General features: G+C 40.5%; 1 protein-coding gene across 1 annotated transcript; it reads right to left on the minus strand.

Moving 5' to 3' along the window:
- Positions 1 to 732: 732 nt before the first annotated feature.
- Positions 733 to 2060, minus strand: LOC144708075 (uncharacterized; the record flags this gene model as incomplete). The annotated part of the gene is made up of 1 exon (XM_078581372.1): positions 733 to 2060. A coding segment is annotated over one exon (1188 nt), but the record flags the coding sequence as incomplete, so codon positions are not given.
- Between the last annotated feature and the right edge of the window lie 19017 nt (positions 2061 to 21077).

Consider the following 21077-nt stretch of genomic DNA (forward strand, 5'->3'; position numbering starts at 1 on the left):
AAAGGGGAGTTCATGGAAATGCATTAAAGGCAGCCTGCCCTTATTTTTTGATAGTTAATCAAACTGTTTAATTTATAGAATGGATCACGAAGGACTTGTTTAAAAAATACAAAGGATTACATATTAAATGAATAGAAGAGATATCTAGAATTACTTTTAAATTCTCGAAACATTATTTCTTAAATCTTTACCATGTTAACATTATTAAAACTTAGCCCTGATTTTACACGAGGATTACAAGTTTAGTTATCAGTACACTTATCCAGGTATCAGTGTGCGATGATTCTGGAAATTAATATGAGAAGTATGCATACTTTAATCATATCAAATAAAATTGTAACTATTTCCATGATAATTGACTCATGGTATTAAATTGTTCACCTTGTAACAGTTGAAATTAATAACTCTGTAAGAATGACTTAATATCTATATATAAGTTTCTGTATCATGTAGAATCTTTTCTTCCCGATCATGATTTTTCTGGCTCTTAAATTTACACCAGGTACATACTGGTATACTTTCTTAGTTCCAATAACTAAAAATACTAAAATCAAGGCCCTTATGGGTATTGTCATCATAATTGTTTGTATGTTATGATTCCTATGGGATGCTATATGATTCATATGCGTAGAATTAGGTGTTTGTCTTTATATGGTATAATAGAACTTTTGTATAATCTTCGGTCATGATCTATAAAGAAGCCTGTACTGAAAAGTTTATGGTGTGAATAGATCTTATTATGTCGTAAAGATGGATAACATTTGAGCACAATGGATACGGATTCAAATGTAATACATCATGCATTTCTTATGTAGCCACCCAAAAGCATATAATAGTAAAACAGATTCTAAACACAACAGGTGGTGTCGGCTTCAAGGGCAGTTCAGCCCTACTGGAGCTGGTCTTCCGCAGAAAGTCACAAGACGGATAACATCCTGAGGAACTTGAAGACTTAAACCAAAGAGCCTGTTTCTGGCTGCAAAGCACAAGCACGCCACTGCTTGTTGGCTGGAGAGCCTATCAATAACATCGCAGCACGGACGTCTCGGTGGCCTTCCCCGTCTATCAAGGCTGCGGAGTACATCAGAGCAGACCCTTAATCGCAAGGCATCAAAGAAACAGAAAAGTGGCGAAAAACGGGGAGGTTGTTGTGGAGCAGGAGGAAGTGGATGAAGAACAGGTGGGGATGAAGGAGGTGTAGTTGGTGCCCTCGGTGATGGAGGAACAAATGGGGGAATGGCTGGAGGAGATGACGATGGAGGAGTACTGGGAGGGGAAGAAGGGGGTACAACTGGTGGTGTAGATGATGGAGGGATTGTTAGAGGCGAAGAAGGGGGTACAACTGGTGGGGTTGACGATGGAGGAGTTGAAGGAGGCACCGAAGGGGGTACAACGGGAGGTGTGGACGATGGAGGAGTAGCAGGAGGCGAGGAAGGGGGTACAACTGGTGGGTTTGATGATGGAGGAGATGCAGGAGGCGCCGAAGGGGGTACAACGGGGGGTGTGGACGATGGAGGAGTTGCGGGAGGGGCCGAAGGAGGTACAACGGGGGGTGTGGATGATGGAGGAGTTGCGGGAGTGGCTGAAGGAGGGTCAACAGGTGGAGTTGAGGATGGAGGAGTTGCAGGTGGCGCCGAAGGGGGTACAACTGGGGGTGTGGACGATGGAGGAGTTGCGGGAGGGGCTGAAGGAGGGTCAACGGGTGGTGTTGATGATGGAGGAGTTGCGGGAGGGGCTGAAGGAGGGTCAACGGGTGGTGTTGACGATGGAGGAGTAGCAGGAGGCTCCGAAGGGGGAACAACGGGGGGTGTGGACGATGGAGGTGTTGCGGGAGGGGCTGAAGGAGGGTCAACGGGTGGTGTTGATGATGGAGGAGTAGCAGGAGGCGCCGAAGGGGGTACAACGGGGGGTGTGGACGATGGAGGAGTTGCGGGGGATGAGGATGGAGGTACAACTGGTGGCGTTGCTGATGGAGGTACATCTTCTAGATGTGCTAGAAGATGGAGCCGCGGCCGGGGACGGAAGTGATGGAGAATTTCCTGGTGGAGACGTCGAGGGACTCAATGATGGGTTTGAAGTGGATGGTGCGGCTGCTGGAGTGCCTCCTTGTTTATTACCGTTCTGGGCAAGGCAAACATTGACCCATAGAAGAGTCGAGAACAATAGTAGTGCCGTAGAGCCTCCCATCTTTCCTCCACTTTGGCCCCGTTGCCGCACGTTTTCGGAGTTGGAGGGCAAGACCTCCGCTTTTATAGATTCGTGAAACGCGTGATGCATACTGGCTGAAGAAGAGCATTATTCTTGCATGCCGGTCGCAACGATTTGTTTTTGGGGTTTGAAGAGAGAAAAATAGTCCAATTAGGTAGCTGTTCGCATCAAATTTATGTATTGGGGAAGAGACCAGACGCCAGACGATGTGTCTATTTTAATGATGGCTATATATTTCTCAGGTCAATGAGAAGGGTCGCTTGCAGCGTTCAACGTCCTCTGTAGGACAAGTTTTAGCATAGCCAATTGCAGCCTTCTGTACAGTTCTCTTAATGCGATGAAAAGAACTTATGCGTTGTCAACCCGAAATCCGCCTCCTCGGGCAAAGTCCAAAAGTTTCGGGGGCCCATGGGAGCAATGCATGACGTGCTGGGTTTCTGTTTCCTGTGCAGAAAGGGGAACCTCGAGAGAACGACTAAAAAAAGAGAGCAGAAAAATCTGATTCAAGAAGTACGATTAAATTCTGACTGAAATATTTGACAGATTGGTAGGCCATAAGCGTCTATCATGACGATGGGAAAACGACCTAAGATTACAAGAGAGAGAAAGCGTAAAATAGGATGTGATAAAAATAGGGATGAGAGCAAATGACGGAGGGACAGAAATAGAGAGAGAGAGGAGTGAGAGAGAAAAGGATGGAGATAGTGTTCGCCCGTCCCGATGCCGGTACCGGATACCGGTATCGGGACGGATGCTGGACGGATGCCGGTACCGGAAACTTCCGGTACCGGTTTTTTCCGATATCCAGATACCGGATATCGGTATCGGATATCGGTTGCTACAGTGCCGATATCCGATACCGATATCCGTCCGATACCGTGATCCGTCTCCCGTCTCAGGGGGACAGATGACGGTATCGGATATCGGATGTGGATATCGGTTTTCGATATCCGCATCGAATTTCATAAACATTTCATATAAGTTAGTTCTTTTATGAAATTTCATATAAGTTACGTATTTCGAATTTTTAAAGTTTTGAACCTTGTTTTCTGGCAACGGCGGGAGCGGGCATCGGCGAGCACCGGCGGGCAACGGCGAGCAACGGCGGGCAACGGCGGCGGCGGGCAACGGCGGCAGAAGGCAACAGGGGTAAGTCGATTTTCAGCTCTCTCTCTATCTTTCCTCACACTTCCTCTTCTTCTCTATCTTTTCTCTCCCGTTATCTTCGTCCTCTCTCAATTTCCTATCTCTCTTCGTCCTCTCCCTCTCTCACTTTCATATCTCTATTTTACTTCTCCCTTTCTCAATTTCGTAGCTCTATTTTTCTTCTCCCTCTCTCAATTTCATATCTCTATTTTTGTTCTCCCTCTCTCAATTTCATATCTCTGTCAATTTCCTATCTCTATTTTTCTTCTCCCTCTCTCAATTTCATATCCCTATTTTACTTCTCCCTCCATCAATTTCATAACTCCATTTTTCTTCTCCCTCCCTCACTTTCATATCTCTATTTTACTTCTCCCTTTCTCAATTTCGTAGATCTATTTTTGTTCTCCCTCTCTCAATTTCATATCTCTGTCAATTTCATATCTCTATTTTACTTCTCCCTCTCTAAATTTCATATCCCTATTTTACTTCTCCCTCTCTCAATTTCATATCTCCATTTTACTTCTCCATCTCTCCAATTCATATCTCCATTTTACTTCTCCATCTATTAATTTCATAACTCCATTTCTCTTCTCCCTCTCTCAATTTCATATCTCTATTTCTCTTCTCCCTCTTTAAATATCATCTCACTATTTTTTCCCCCATCTCTTAATTTCATAACTCTATTACTGCTCTCCCTCTCTCAAATTCATATCTCTATTTCTCTTCTCCCTCTATCAAATTCATATCTCTAGTTTACTTCTCCATCTCTCAAATTCATATCTCCATTTTACTTCTCCATCGATTAATTTCATAACTCCATTTCTCTTCTCCCTCTCTCTCTGTTTCATATCTCTATTTCTCTTCTCCCTCTCTCAATTTCATATCTCTATTTCTGTTCTCGCTCTCTCAAATTCATATCTCCATTTAACTTCTCCATCTATTAATTTCATAACTACATTTCCCTTCTCCCTCCCTCAATTTTATAACTCCATTTCTCTTCTCCCTCTCTCAATTTCATATCTCTATTTCTCTTCTCCCTCTTTCAATATCATCTCACTATTTTTCCCCCCATCTCTTAATTTCATAACTCTATTACTCCTCTCCCTCTCTCAATTTCATATCTCTATTTCTCTTCTCCCTCTCTCAAATTCATATCTCTAGTTTACTTCTCCCTCTCTCAATTTCATATCACCATTTTACTTCTTCATCTCTTAATTTCATAACTCTATTTCTCTTCTCTCTCTCTCAGTTTCATATCTCTATTTTACTTCTCCCTCTCGCAATTTCATATCTCTATTTCTGTTCTCCCTCTCTCAAATTCATATCTCCATTTAACTTCTCCATCTATAAATTTCATAACTACATTTTCCTTCTCCCTCTCTCAATTTTATAACTCCATTTCTCTTCTCCCTCTCTCAATTTCATGTCTCTATTTTACTTCTTCCTCTTTCAATATCGTATCACTATTTTTTCCCCATCTCTTAATTTCATAACTCTATTACTGCTCTCCCTCTCTCAATTTCATATCTCTCTTTCTCTTCTCCCTCTCTCAAATTCATATCTCTAGTTTACTTCTCCATCTCTCAAATTCATATCTCCATTTTACTTCTCCATCGATTAATTTCATAACTCCATTTCTCTTCTCCCTCTCTCAATTTCATATCTCTATTTTACATCTTCCTCTTTCAATATCATATCACTATTTTTTTCCCCATCTCTTAATTTCATAACTCTATTACTGCTCTCCCTCTCTCAATTTCATACCTCTATTTCTCTTCTCCCTCTCTCAAATTCATATCTCTAGTTTACTTCTCCCTCTCTCAAATTCATAGCTCTAGTTTACTTCTCCCTGTCTCAATTTCATAACTCCATTTCTCTTCTCCCTCTCTCAATTTCATATCTCTATTTTACTTCTCCCTCTTTCAAAATCATATCAATATTTTTCCCCCATCTCTTAATTTCATAACTCTATTACTGCTCTCCCTCTCTCAATTTCATATCTCTATTTCTCTTCTCCCTCTCTCAAATTCATATCTCTAGTTTACTTCTCCATCTCTCAAATTCATATCTCCATTTTACTTCTCCATCGATTAATTTCATAACTCCATTTCTCTTCTCCCTCTCTCAATTTCATATCTCTATTTTACATCTTCCTCTTTCAATATCATATCACTATTTTTTCCCCTATCTCTTAATTTTATAACTCTATTACTGCTCTCCCTCTCTCAATTTCATATCTCTATTTCTCTTCTCCCTCTCTCAAATTCATATCTCTAGTTTACTTCACCCTCTCTCAATTTCATATCTCTAGTGTACTTCTCCCTCTCTCAATTTCATATCTCTAGTTTACTTCTCCCTCTCTTAATTTCATAACTCTATTTATCTTCTCTTTCTCTCAGTTTCATATCTCTATTTCTCTTCTCCCTCTCTCAATTTCATAACTCTATTACTCCTCTCCCTCTCTCAAATTCATATCTCCATTTTACTTCTCCATCTATTAAATTCATAACTCAATTTTTCTTCTCCCTCCCGAATTTGAAATCTCTATTTTTCTTCCCCCTCTCTCAGTTTCATAATTCCATTTTTCTTCTCCCTCTCTTAATTGAAGACGAGCTTGTCTAATTGAGGACCGGCAGAGTAGAAGACCCACATATGGGCATTATTACAACTGAAGAAGAGCTCTTCAACGGTATTTCTTCACCTAAAATCCTTTATTACACTATGGATTTTATTGTTGATTTGGTGATTTTTATGGTTAACTTAGATCTACTTTTCGTGCATATTTTATCACTTCACGATTCTGAAAACAAACGTCAAAATTGTGGGGAATATGTTAATTACGATGATGAAGATGGAGGTCCTGATTTTGATTATGCCAAGTTTTCTGTACTTCCACTGTTTCGATTGATTATTAATGTATCTAGATTTGAATTTAATTGGTCCAAAACATGTAGGTTAACTTGAAATTGTGCAGAAAGATGAATCCAACTAGAGGCAGTGACCCAGCCCAAGAAAGAGCTGGGTCAGGAGTCGTACGTCCCGAACGTACAGAGGAGGGAACTTCCCGTGTCGTACAGAGTCAGCCTCGTACAAATCGTTCCCTCATCATCGACTACTTCGAGCTGACGGAAGATGGGTACTATATATGCTTACTGTGCCGGGAGTTGAACCCGCACAGTAAGAGGAGACCCATTAAGAGGCAGGCGGACAAAAGCACAAATGTGTTTTGGCGCCACTTCAAATCATGCCATCCAGATCGTCATGCTGAACTGAAGGGCGAAGTCCCCGAAGAACGTGGTCAGACACGCATCACCGACAGAATGCAGAGCAGGCAACAGGGAGAGCCAAGCCGACGGGGGCCGATCAGGGGGCACACCCCAGACGAGACGAAGAACTTCATTGCGCGTTTCGTATGCCTAACAGATTCTCCATGGAGCATCGTTGACAACGTCGCATTCAGGGATATGTGGCGGTATGCTACGCTTATAGACCTGGATCCTCCAAGTGCGAAGGTCATAAAGAGGTGGACCATCCAAATGCACGGCCAAATGAAGATTGGTGTGAGGAAGCTTTGGGAGACCGTGGCCCGAGTATCACTGACTATAGATGCGTGGATCATGGACAACGGACAGGGTTGCTAGGCATCACCGTCAACTGGGTGGATGACACGTGGACGTACAGAGAGCGGGTTCTTGCCATCCGTGAAATCGTCGGCAAGCACGACGGGGGGAACATGGCGTCCATTGTTCTCCAAGCACTAGATGAGTTCTGTTTGCGGACGAAGGTCAGAACTCAGCGTGTTGATCGTTCTATTAGTAGAGCTTGCTAGTTTTCTTGTCTAACGTAATTATGCAGGTCTATGCTGTTACTACGGACAATGCGACGACGAACAAGAAGATGTTGGCTTTGTTGGCGCGAAAGGTCAGGAGCGTGAACCCGACGTTTACTGCCAGGAGGCACGTCCCTTGTGTCGCACATATTTTAAACATTGTCGTGCAAGCGGCGTTGAAAAGCTTCAACATTCCTTCGGCCCAGAGCATGGAACCTGAAGGAGGCGATGTGATGATGACCGCAGAGCAGTATGACAGCGACCAGGACAATGAACTCGTAGATGTCTACTCAGTATCTGATGAGGTTGACAGGCCGCGCAAGCCATTATGTCTGGGTGACGCAGTTGCGAAGGTACGCAACTTAGTGCGGAGTATTCGAAGCTCTATGCAACGACGAGAACTGTACACCCAAGCATGTGAAGATGACCCCGAAGTTGAGGATATCAACATGGTTGTCCTAGACTGCCCCACCGATGGAATAGCACGTACGATATGGTGGCGGCCGCCATAGAGAAGCGTGATGTGCTGGACGAAGTCTTGACGGCTTTCGACCGGAAGGCGACGTCCTCGAAGCTTTCGAAGGACGAGTGGGAATTGGTCGGACAGTTCTGTCGCATCCTTGGCCATTTTGCCGTATCCACAGACCATGTTTGCAAGTCTGTGACGCTAGCGATCTGCGATGTCCTACATCTCATTGACGGTCTGAGGGTTCACATGGAGGAAGTGGTAGAGCAAATTGAAGACGGCACATTCTTCACATCTGTTCGACGTTTGCACGAAGGAGATCGGTCGAATATGGCACAGGCGTGTAGAGCGATGCTTTCCAAACTTAAACAGTACGCGGAGATATTGTGGGCGAATGAGGTGATCACTGCCGCAGCATTGATGGACCCAATCCACAAAGGGTCAATGCTCTGCCCGGGGGTTCGAGAGGCGACTATCGCATACGTACAGTCGTTGTTGCCTGGTGACAGGTCGAGCCGTGTTCTCAGAATGGCTGCTCAAAGGGGGCGGCGAGGAGGTGCAGAGTTGGTTGGGTGGCTTAGCACCACTATGCGACACGTGGAACTGGCACCGTTGACAACGCGGTCGGCCTAGGATGAGTTCGACCAGTTCCTTGCGGAGACTGTGCCGAACGAGGGTGTCTACACTCCACTGTCTTGGTGGGCAACGACGGGGGCGAAGTGTTTCCCCTTACTTGCAGCCGTCGCAAGGGACTTGTTATCCGTATGTGCGACGAGCGCCCCCGCCGAGCGCATGTTCTCAGTTGGCAACGCTATTGTCACGTACAAGCGTTCTCGTCTCTCGCCGATAAGCATTGAAACACTCATCACCGTGAAGTGTTGGCTCCGTGCATGCTACAAACGTTGGTATAATGACGTCGAGCTAGGCGAGGATATTGAGGACGACGAAGATGGTGGGGTTAGCTGTTCTCGAGGTACACGTCACATAACTCAACCAAATGTTATTTATAAATATTTATCACTACTTATCACTTCTCTTATGCAACGCAGATGACGATCAGGTGAGCAGAAATCTTTGACAGAGACGTTGGACTTATGTTTTTTTGACATGGCTGCATTCATAGCATACCCGTAAATTTTTTGACCGAATATCAAAAAACCAGATACCGGCGAACACTACTGTATGGTGTCTTTTGTATTAGTAGAGTTTTAATGCACTGGCCAGTCATGTAATTAAATATCCCGAATTTACTACGACAATACAGTTGAATGCACTTGCCATTAATTTCTTCATCCCATTCACTAACTATCAAACGCCATAAATGAAAATTAACTACAACCCGTGAGTATGTTCGCTTGAAATGAAAATCGTTTCCAGTTCTTAATTCAATTAAATATGTATGAAACACCATAAACTCAATTAACTTAATATGTTCGTTACTCTTAATAACTAAATCTGCACTCCTCAATACACTAACCACAACACGTGACTTCTACGCTCCCAAATACACTAACTACGCTCCCAAATACACTGACTACGCTCCCAAAAACACTAACTACAACACGGGACTTTGTTCACGTAAATGAAATATGTATTTAGTCTTTAATTCAGTTAACGCAAATTTATTATTATTTTTATGAAATACATCACGTAATTCTGTTAGCTTAAAATAAAAATTGTTTTCACTTCTTAATTCAATAAGGAATTATTTATTACTATTTTTTACTGTTTCTGATAACTACAACATGTTAGTTAATATTTTTGTTACCTACATCTATGCTCCCAAATACACTAACTACAACACGGGACTTTGTTCACGTAAATGAAATTTGTATTTACTCTTTAATTCAGTTAACACAAATTTATTATTATTTTTATTAACTGCAGCCCGTAATTCTGTTAGCTTAAAATAAAAATTGTTTTTACTTCTTAATTCAATTAAAAAATATTTATTAATATTTTTATTAAGTACATCACGTAATTCTGTTCACTTAAAATAAAAATTGTTCTTACTTCTTAATTCAATTAAAACAATTTAATAATATTTTTTACTGTTTCTGTTAACTACAACACGTTAATAAATATTTCTGTTAACTACATCCACAGTCCTTATACACTAACCACAACACGTGACTTACTTCTCTTAAAGTGAAAACTCCATTAATTTATTAATTCCACTAACTAAATATCAAATGCCATGAATTTTCCCGAGATAACATTAAAATTCTTAGTATTTTTATTAACTGCAGCCCGTAATTCTGTTAGCTTAAAATAAAAATTGTTTTTACTTCTTAATTCAATTAACAAATATTTATTAATATTTTTATTAAGTACATCACGTAATTCTGTTCACTTAAATAAAAATTGTTCTTACTTCTTAATTCAATTAAAACAATTTAATAATATTTTTTACTGTTTCTGTTAACTACAACACGTTAATAAATATTTCTGTTAACTACATCCACACTCCTTAATACACTAACTACAACACGTGACTTACTTCTCTTAAAGTGAAAAATCCATTAATTTATTAATTCCACTAACTAAATATCAAATGCCATGAATTTTCCCGAGATAACATTAAAATTCTTAGTATTTTTATTAACTGCAGCCCGTAATTCTGTTAGCTTAAAATAAAAATTGTTTTTACTTCTTAATTCAATTAACAAATATTTATTAATATTTTTATTAAGTACATCACGTAATTCTGTTCACTTAAAATAAAAATTGTTCTTACTTCTTAATTCAATTAAAACAATTTAATAATATTTTTTTACTGTTTCTGTTAACTACAACACGTTAATAAATATTTCTGTTAACTACATCCACACTCCTTAATACACTAACTACAACACGTGACTTACTTCTCTTAAAGTGAAAACTCCATTAATTTATTAATTCCACTAACTAAATATCAAATGCCATGAATTTTCCCAAGATAACATTAAAGTTCTTAGTATTTTTATTAACTGCAACCCCTAATTCTGTTAGCTTAAAATAAAAATTGTTTTTACTTCTTAATTCAATTAACAAATATTTATTAATATTTTTATTAAGTACATCACGTAATTCTGTTCACTTAAAATATATTTTTTTTACTTCTTAATTCAATTAAAATTTTTTATTAATATTTTTTACTCTTTCTGTTCAGTACAACACGTTTATAAATATTTTTGTTATCTACATCTACACTGCCAAATACACTAACTACAACACGTGAGTTTGTTCACGTAAATGAAAATTTTATTTACTTTTTGATTCAATTAATACAATATTATTATTATTTCTATTAATTACAATCACACTCCTTAAGGTCATTTTTGAAATGTTAACATAGTTATTAATGGGCCGCGGGGCGGCTCAAATGCGTTTCAATTAAAAAGTGGGCCGCCCGTACTTATACTCTCCCGGAATTTAAAATTTTCCGCTATGGGATAGCAAAAACTGTACAAACAATTCGCCGGATATCGATTTTTGATATCCGAATATCGAAAACTGATATCCGGTATCCGAGATCTGCCACGTCCCTACCCCTCCGATATCCGATATCGATATCCGCCCACCACCTGAGGGACGGATATCGGCCGATATCCGATATCCGAGATCCTATACCGTCCCTCTTTAGTCCGGATATCGGATATCGGTTGTCCGATATCGGATATCGGACGGATATCGGGACGGGCGAACCCTAGATGGAGCAATACAAATAGACAGAGATAGCAAAAAGAGGGAGCAATATATATATATATATATATATATATAGAGAGAGAGAGAGAGAGAGAGAGAGAGAGAGAGAGAGAGAGAGAGAGAGAGAGAGGGAGAGAGAGAGAGAGAGAGAGAGAGAGAGAGAGAGAGAGAGAGAGAGAGAGAGAGAGAGAGAGAGATAAAAGTATACATATACAGCAAAAGAGGGAGCGATAGAAATAGAGAGTGAGAAGAGTGAGACGAAAAAAGGGAGATATAGAAGTAGAGAGAGAGAGAGATTGATAGAAACAGAGCAAGAGAGAGCGAGAAAGACACAGAAAGAGATGTAAAGATAGAGTGCGATAGAGATGGAAAGACATAGATAGATACTTAGAGAGAGAGAGACATCGAATGATAAAGAGATCAACATAGAACGAGAGAGGGAGAAATAGAGATGAAAAGAGATATAGACAGATATAGAGAGAGAGAGAGAGAAAGAGGGAGCGAGGCCGAGGGAATCTGAGAGAGGAAGATAGATAGAGGAAGCGAGCGGAGGAGAGACCAACAGGAGACACGGAGGGAGCGAGAGCGAGAGAGAGTATGGGAGGGAAAACGAGAGGGAGCACGAGCAAGAGTGACCGAGAAAGGGACCCAGAGAGCGGAGAGAGAGATAGAGCGAGAGAGGAGGAGAGAGAGAGGGAGGAAGCGAGAGAGCAAAAGTGACCGACAGATGGACAGAGAGAGAGGAAGAGAGGGAGAGAGCGAGAATGAGATAAAGGAGAGAGGAGAGAGAGAGAAAGAGAGAGAGAACGAGAGAGGGCAAGAAATGGAGCGAGAGAGAGCGACAAAAGGGAGGTAGAGAGAGAGAGGAGAGAGGAAGAGTGAGAGAGGAAGAGCGGGAAAGAGAGTCAGAGAGAAAGATCGATAGAGAGAGTGAGAGGGAAATATCGAGTGAGAGAGAGAGGAAACCACTCTTTCTTAATGTTTCATGTCGTGGCACAGAGTTCCACCATTTTTAAAAAAATTAAGTGATAAGTCAATGAGATTTTAGAAAATGAAGCCGCCGAAATGACTTGTCAGAGAGGATCGCTGAATTTGTAATGATTGCTTGCGAGTCATTGACGGTTCTTGACAACTTAGCATGTTGACACATGTCAATTGACGACTTCAAAAACCTCGACGTTGTCCGCAAATAAAACTAACATGGTTTATCTTATCCATGGTTGCATACACATCTTTCATTTTCTTGGTTGGATCCGGCTAAAAACCTAGTATTCAACTAGGTAACTGAAAGTTGCAGTTTTTGCCTTGACACTTGAAGAAAATACGGCGAAGATAAAGAGTACCTTGTAATTTGGTTCTGTACCTTTAAAGCAGAACTCTAAACCGCTAAAGAAGAATACTGTCTTGTTCCTAACAAAGCAATGTTCCATGAGATTTGAAATATTCCGTCTGGAACGCCACGGATGGATTGAATCTACGGCAGTGAGCCGTGAATATCAGTTTCATGGTCTGTGCTCTATGTACTGCCCACTGTTAATTTTTCCTACTTCGAATGTAAGCGAATAAATGAGTTTTGTATTTCTCTTAAACTTTAATATCTTCACGGTTCAGCGTGATTAAAATTTATTCATTGGGGGGGGGGGTGTGGAGCATGGCCAGTACCATCAGTATGGTGAGACGTCGCTTTAGTTCGTTTCCATGTTGATGAGACAGAGATGGATAAAATCAACTTGCGATTATAAACTAAAAGTTTTGGCTATGTGATCGCCTCAGCCTTATCTTTCGGAGAACGACGAAGAATTCTTGTGGCCAATGATCACAAGTTGACCTCGTGAGATGATAACGTAAATTAGATGGCTAGCGATTGAGACGGCATATGAAAACAAGAGAACTAATTAAATCCTAATTCTACATGCCTTTTGAGAAGCGTCGACGAGTACCGCAAGATAAATAATAAACTCAATATTTTGTATATAATGATGCAACGCAGTACATAAAGTTAAAACGGATCTCATGAAGGTGGGCATCAGCCGCAAGAAATATAAGAGCATAGATCGTTTATATGTGTAACAGGTAGAATGTACGAACATAAAAGGATATGTGAAGCCGTTAATATCATCTCAGTTATGGGAGGGAAATATTTATAAAATAGTGCAATTTGTTCCTGTAATATTTTTTAATAATATAGACTATATACATATGATTCTAGGGGTTGGTGTTCATGAATCATGTATAGAAACTACCATTTCCTTCGCATGTTACATTTGTGTTGAACCACATTTATATACTACTCTATGTATACTATGTACAAGTACAATCATGGGAAATAAACCTTATTCAAATATCAAATAAGTCAGTGCATAACGGCACAAAACGTTTGAGATACATGTACAAAATCAGAGTATAGTTGCTTAGATTTAATAAATACTTGATTGAATATATTATTTCGACACTGGTTATCTAATTACAACTGTCACGTGCAAAAAAATACAGCAAAATAATATAGTTTACAACAATAAAATTATATTTTATTGTTAAATATTATTATTTTTTATAGAAAATATCAAGGGATTTTATATATGAAAAGGATTATATATCAAGGGATTTTATTATTTATGGGAATACCAAATATTGGTAGGATAGTAAAATAGGATTAGAGAAAATATTTGTTAATTTTTGGGAGCTGTATTATACTATCACAAAGATAAGTAGGCTAAAAGATAAATCACAAGAGATATAGGGATAAGACGGTAAATGTTGCTTTAGTTTTTCACGATCAGATGCTCTTTTACAGATATCGAGGGATAAAACAATTATTACGTGTGACGTGATCATGAAATGGAAGACAGAACACTTTTGAGTTACATAATTGTACAAAATCAGTGCTTAGTTGGTTCGATTCAATATATACTTAATTAAATTTATTATGTCGACACTGGTTATCTAACTGCAACTGTCGCGTGAAAAATGATACAGGAAAAAAATAGATTTTACATTAAGAAAAAAATAGCACGTTTTCAAATGTCATTATCTATTAATGATAGCAATGGATTTTATTATTCAAGTGAATGGCAAATATGGGTAGGATAGTAAAGCATGATTGAAGAAAACATTTGTAAATTTTTAGGATCTGTATTATATTATCACGAAGATTTGTAGGCTAAATAGTCAATCACAAGGGAGATAGATAAGCCAGGGAAAATGTTGCTTTAGTTTTTGACGTTACTAGATGTCGTATAAAATAAAATGAAGAGTCAAGTGGGGGGCATTCGTTAGATAATATGTGAAAACATGGCGATATAGGAGAAATAAAATATTATAGAAATGGCGTGAAAGAATACGTGTCGTAAAAGGTAAATAATATTCGATCGGATACTATTTTAGAGATATCGAGAGATAAAACATTTATTACGCTTGGCGTGATCAAGAGTTGGAAGACAGAAATTGACTCATTTTTTAATGACACAAACAGGAACAAATATCGATGTTATCAGGAGTATGAAAAGACGGCCGAGATGATTTGTCGGAAAGGAAGTAAATTGTTGCAATATTGCTTGCAATTGATTGAAGCCACTTCACAACTTTCTCCCTCTGGTGCATCGTGACGACTTGGCACGTAGCTTGACGACCTCAAAATCATTGAAGTGTTCAGTGAATAAGATCATATGGCCTATCATACCCATAGTTAAATACAAATCTTCAAGTAATATGTATTTCTTGATGGGATTCAGTAGTCTACGGTTTGTACTGCGGATGCCTAAGGGACATTTGATAACATCATCGAACATTGCGGTTGAAAATAAGAAAATTCAACTTAGTGGCCAGGATCTACATCAGCTCTGTAGAATATCGACCCAAACGCTAATAGCATGGTCTTCTATATGTTTCAAGATTGACTCAAGGCTGCAGTCTTTCCGTGAGAATTTTAGATGTTTCAAGATTTGCGCTGAATGGAGAAAATATGGACAATATGAAGGATACCTAGTAATTGCATTTTTCTATCGCCAAATATGAAACAAAATGCGAGAATTCTAAACCGCTTCAATAGAATAATGTCCAAGTCCTAAAAGAAAAATGTTGAGTGAGATTTGAAATATTTCGTCTGCAAGGCTATGTATGGATTGAATCTACGGTAATAAACCGTAATTATCACTCTCTTGGTCGGAGCGCTGACTACCCCCCGTTAATTTGTGCCTGTATGAATGGAAGTTATAATTGAATTTTATATCTCTCTTTAAATTTGGAAGGTCCACGGTATCACAGAACCAATATTTCTGTACATAGCGGATTAACGTATGACAGTGCCATCGGTACGGTTTGGAGTTACTTTAGTTTTTCCGGTTCTATTGAGACAGCCGTCGTTAGACTCTAGAAATGATAACAGACGAAAATGTTGGCGTTGTCATCGTGTATGCCTTTTAATTTGGGATGAACACAATGAACAAGGGCTGACCAATGGGATGTCGACCTTAAAATGATGGCTGACGAATGAAAAAGGAGAGAAAAATGCGAGGTCTGATTATTTCAAACCATCGAACAGTACGACAAAATAAATCATATAGTCAATTTTTTTACAGGTAAAAAGAGATCACACAGTTCTCAAGTAATCAGTTTATACACTACAAAGCTTTTTTAGGAAGTTAAGGATGATTAGCAAAAAGTTACAAAATGGATCATCGATATGGGTAACATGAAGACAATGCCAACATAAAATAACATAACAAACCAAAACTATGATAAAATCCATGGGAGGCAAATAATAGGAAAAAAATGAAATATTTATATTTTTCCAAATGTTTTATTTTATATATAGTAAATATGATTTGAAGAGTTCTGATCATGAGCCATGCTTGGAATTCACTTCATCTATCGCGTAGTACATTAGAGGTTAGCCAGTATTACTTATTAACCATGGTGGACTAGAATATCAGAGCTTACATAAAACATCTTGTTCAAAATCCAAATAGTTACTGCATTAGAAGTTCAGGAATTGGATATTTGATCTGATCGTCTGAATGTTCGCTTGGATCAAGCATTACCACGATCAGATCGAATCCCACCTTTGCTCAGACCTGTGATACATTCGAACCGTACCCCGCACTTCATATCGTGTTCAGATCATAGTTTTTGAGCTGCAATAATGTTCTGAGGGCATAATGTGGTTCGATTCGACTCGAACTGGATATTTGGTCGAATCAAATCTAATTGTGCTAATTAATTACAACTAAACAGACTATATATATATAATAAATGAAACATGAGAGAGAAAGAGAAAGGGAACGAAAGGGAGAGAGAGCAAGAGTGAGAAAGAAAGAGAGAGCAGACGAGAGCGAATGTGAGAGAGAGACCAAAAAAGAGAGATCAAGAGATAGAGAGCAAGCGAGAGATAACAAGAGAGAGAGAGAGAGTGCGAGCCATAGGAAGAGAGTGAGAGACTCAAAAGAGGAAGGAGACAGAGCTCTCGAGAGAAAAGAGCCACATAGCATAGAGGGCGAGAGCGATAGAGAGAGGCAAAATCCAGAGGAAGATAGAGAACAAGAGAGAGCGCAAGAAAGAAAATCAGGGTGAGAGAGACGAGAGGCAAAATCTAGAGGAAGAGAGAGTACAATTGTTGAAACTCGTTGAAGAAAAAATGACCCAATATGCTATGGTAGAAATGTGGAATCAACTTGGAGGAGATAAATGTCGACGTATGTAAACAGATAACAAGAACCTCTTTACGTCACCAGCATGAATTCAACGTGCAAGGCTCTTGGTGCATGGCACTGGTTTCTCGTACGGTGCAGTAGAGAAACTCCTTCAACTCCCAAGCCAAGGGAGTAACCACCAAGGAGTGATGAAGATAAAACAAGGGAGAGAGATAGAGAAGAAGAGAGAAAGAGACAAGAAGAATGAACAAAAAGCACTTGTCGGCTGCTAAAACAGATTAGGGTTTATCCAGGGGTTAAACCTCGATTCCTGTGCGCCCCTCCCTCATTGGGGCATTGACAAGTCAAGGCCCCCCTCTTCCGCATTCCAAGGGAGGGGGAGGAAGGGGGGGGGGGCTGACAAACCCTAACAAACTCCACCTTGGCAGACACCCCAATCACACTAGGTGTTCTTGTCTCTTTCCCACATCACAGGTGCTCCACCTCCATCAACATACCTGCAACATGCATTAATTCCAAACAATTTTTGAACTTCTCCGCTGTGATGACCTTCGTCAACATATCCACGACATTCTCCTCACTATGCACCTTTTGAAGAATAATTTCCTCAGAATTCAACAACTCCCAGATCTTGTGATATCGCACGTCAATGTGCTTCAGCCGTGAAATATAGCCCTGATTCTTTGCCAAGCAAATGGCACTCAAACTGTTGCACAACACAGGAACTCGACCTTGGGAAATGTCGGGTTCTTTGAACAAACCTTTCAACCACACGGCCCCCTTAGCAGCTTTCGTTGCCGCCATGTACTCAGCCTCCCTTGTAGACAATGCAACAATTGACTGAACTGTCGACTTCCAGCTCAGAGGTCCACCGGCCACCATAAACACATAACCGCTGGTAGATCTTTGATTGTTAATGTCATCTACAAAATCACCATCAACATAACCACGCACTGAAAGTGAACTCCCTTTGTCGAAGAGAAATCCCATATCAGTTGTGCCGTTCAAGTATCGAAGAGTCCATTTCACCATGCTCCAATGCTCCTTCCCTGGATTGCTCATAAACCTGCTGACCAGTCCAAATGCGCGAGCAATATCTGGCCTTGTAAAGACGATAGCATACAAGAGAGAATCAACGACACTAGCATAGGGAATGGACTTCATTTCAGTGATGTCTTTAACAGCTTCAGGTCTTTGAGCAACCGACAACCTGAAATGTTTAGCCATAGGACTATTCACTGCTTTAGCATTCCTCATGCCAAACAGTTCAACAAGTTTCTCAAGATAGCTCCTCTAAGTCAACCATAGACAACCATTCACACGGTCTCTATGAATCTCCGTTCCAAGGATCTTCTTTGCGGCACCAAGATCCTTTATTTCAAATTCCCTGCTCAACAATGCTTTCAACCGTCCAATCTCATGTAAATTCTTTGAAGCAATGAGCATATTATCAACATAGAGCATCAAATATATAGGAGAACCATCATCACACATCCTCATGTGGACACAACAATCAAATTCACACATCAAATAGCCAATAAACACCATGTATGAGACAAACTTCTTGTACCACTGCCTCGGAGACTGCTTCAGCCCATACAATGTCTTCATCAACCTGCAAATAAGGTTCTCTGCCCCCCGTACAATGAAACCTTCAGGTTGCTGCATGTAGATCACTTCCTCCATATCGCCATAAAGGAATGGCGTCTTCACGTCCAACTACTCCAACTCCATGTTCTCATGCGCAACGATGGCTAACATGAATAGATGTGTGTTTCACAACAGACGAGAAGATCTCATTATAATCAACTCCTTGTTTCTGAGAAAAACCCTTTGCGACTAGTTGTCCTTTGCATGATGGCCGCTCTACATTAGAAAGTGGCGCCGTCTTATAAAACACCCACTTGCATCCGATAGTTCGCTTCCCTGCCAGAAGCTCCACCAACTCACATGTTTGGTTCTTGTCCAAGGATGCCTGCTCCTTGGACATTGCCTGCAGCCATCTTTCTTTCTCAGGGCAATTCAGTGCCTCCTTAAAAGATGTTGGTTCTCCATCTCCTACAAACAAAGCAACAGTCACATAATCATTAAGACGTGCAGGTGGCCTCGTCTCCCGCCTTGCTCACCTTACATCAATGCTCTCAGAATTCTCTGTGACCTTATCAGTCAATCTTCCACTGTCAACTAGATTGGATCGAATCTGCATATTCTCGACCTCCACCCAAGTTCTCTCTTGGACATTGACGCCACCTGAACTCTGATCTCCCTGATCATTGGAAGGCTTCACCATGTGATTTTCATCAAAAACCACATCCTTGGTGAACACAATCTTCTGCGCTTCCGGATCCCAAAGCCGATAGCCATTAACTTCTTCGCTATACCCTAAGAAAATGTACTTCTTGGACTTTGGATCATGCTTCGATCTCTCATCAGCAGGTGTATTGACATAACCTGGACATCCAAAAACATGCAACATGGATTAGTCCACAGGTTTTCCAGTCCATACCTCTTCAGCCACCTTCCCATCAAGAGCAGAATTCGGCGACCTATTCACAAGATACGCCGCCATCTAAACTGTCTCTGCGCAGAACTCCTTGGGCAATTCAGCATTCAACCGCAAACATCTTGCTCTCTCCACAATGGTGCAGTTCATGTGTTCTGCAATGTCATTCTGTAAAATGACACCGAATACCATGCTTTGTGCAAAACTGATCAAATTCAGAAATTTTAAATTCCATACCATTGTCAGTTTACAAGGCCTTGATCTTCCTCCCCGTTTGGTTCTCAACTCTTGCACACCAGGTCTTGAACCGCGATAAGACATCCGACTTGTGCTTCAAGAAATGAAGCCAAACTTTCCTAGAAAAATGATCTACAAATGTTAGAAAATACCAAGCACCTCGACAACTCATCACGTCAACGGGTCCCAACACATCAACATGAATATAGTCTATGACACCGTAGTGTCAGGCTTTGCCCCCTTGAATGTCACCCTGCACTATTTGCCCATGACACAATACTTGCAAAAATTCAATTTGAAATGCCTCACCCTGGTAGCAGACCTCGTGCTTGTAGCTTCTGCATACCGGTCTCACTCACATGGCCCAAGCACAAGTGCCGCAAGAGTGTGTCATCAGTCATCAACTCATGTTATGTAGCAACTGTAGCTCCACATATGACAGTGGTCCCTTCAAGCTTGTAGATATTGGCTCCTAGCCGTGCCCCCTTCATCACAACAAGCGCTCCCTTACAATCTTTCAATATTTCATTTGCGGCATTGAATGTGCAGCCATTCATCTCCAAATAACTAAGGGAAATTAAATTCTGCTGTAACTCCGACATGTGGCACACATTCCCCAATACTCTGATTGCTCCATCAAACATCCAGATCTTCACCGTTCCAACGCTGACAACCCTACGAGGAGCATTGTTCCCCATAGAAACAATTCTTGAAGCACTCGCATAGGAGTGAAACTAGTCAGCATGAGGACATTAATGATAAGAGCAACCAAAATCCAGAATCCATGAGTTTACTAATTCATCAGCCACGACCAGGGCAGAGTAGATGTCTCCATCACAACCCTCTTCAACCCTCGTGACATTAGCAATGCTCGTCTCACCAGCATCCGTCTTCCCATTCTTCGACCTTGGACAATCTCTCCTCAGATGTTCTTTCTCATGACGCTTGTGGCATGTCACGCTCTTCAACCAATTGGTCCGAGACTTGGACTGATGGTTCTTCTCTCCCAACTTCCCCTTCTCCATCTACCGTCCACGTTCCTTCCCATTCTTCACGTAGAGTGTCTCGCCATGGGTGTCTTCAGCTCCTTTCCTCCGTTGATAATACTCCATCAAGGTTGTAATAACCTCTTCAAGACCTGGCGCTTTGCTTCCATGCAACAAGGTCGTCACAAGGTGATCATATGACTCGAGAAGAGAAACAAGCAGAAATATCACTTTGTTCTCATCGGAGAACACCTCCTTAATCTTCATCAGATTTGTAATCAACAGATTAAAACAATCAATAAGAATAGATAAATCAGCACCTTCAACCATACATAGCCCAAACAATCTTCTCTTCAACGCCAACTTG

This window comes from Wolffia australiana, chromosome 9 (genome assembly GCF_029677425.1).
Source record: "Wolffia australiana isolate 7733 chromosome 9, ASM2967742v1".
Taxonomy (NCBI): Eukaryota; Viridiplantae; Streptophyta; class Magnoliopsida; order Alismatales; family Araceae; genus Wolffia; species Wolffia australiana.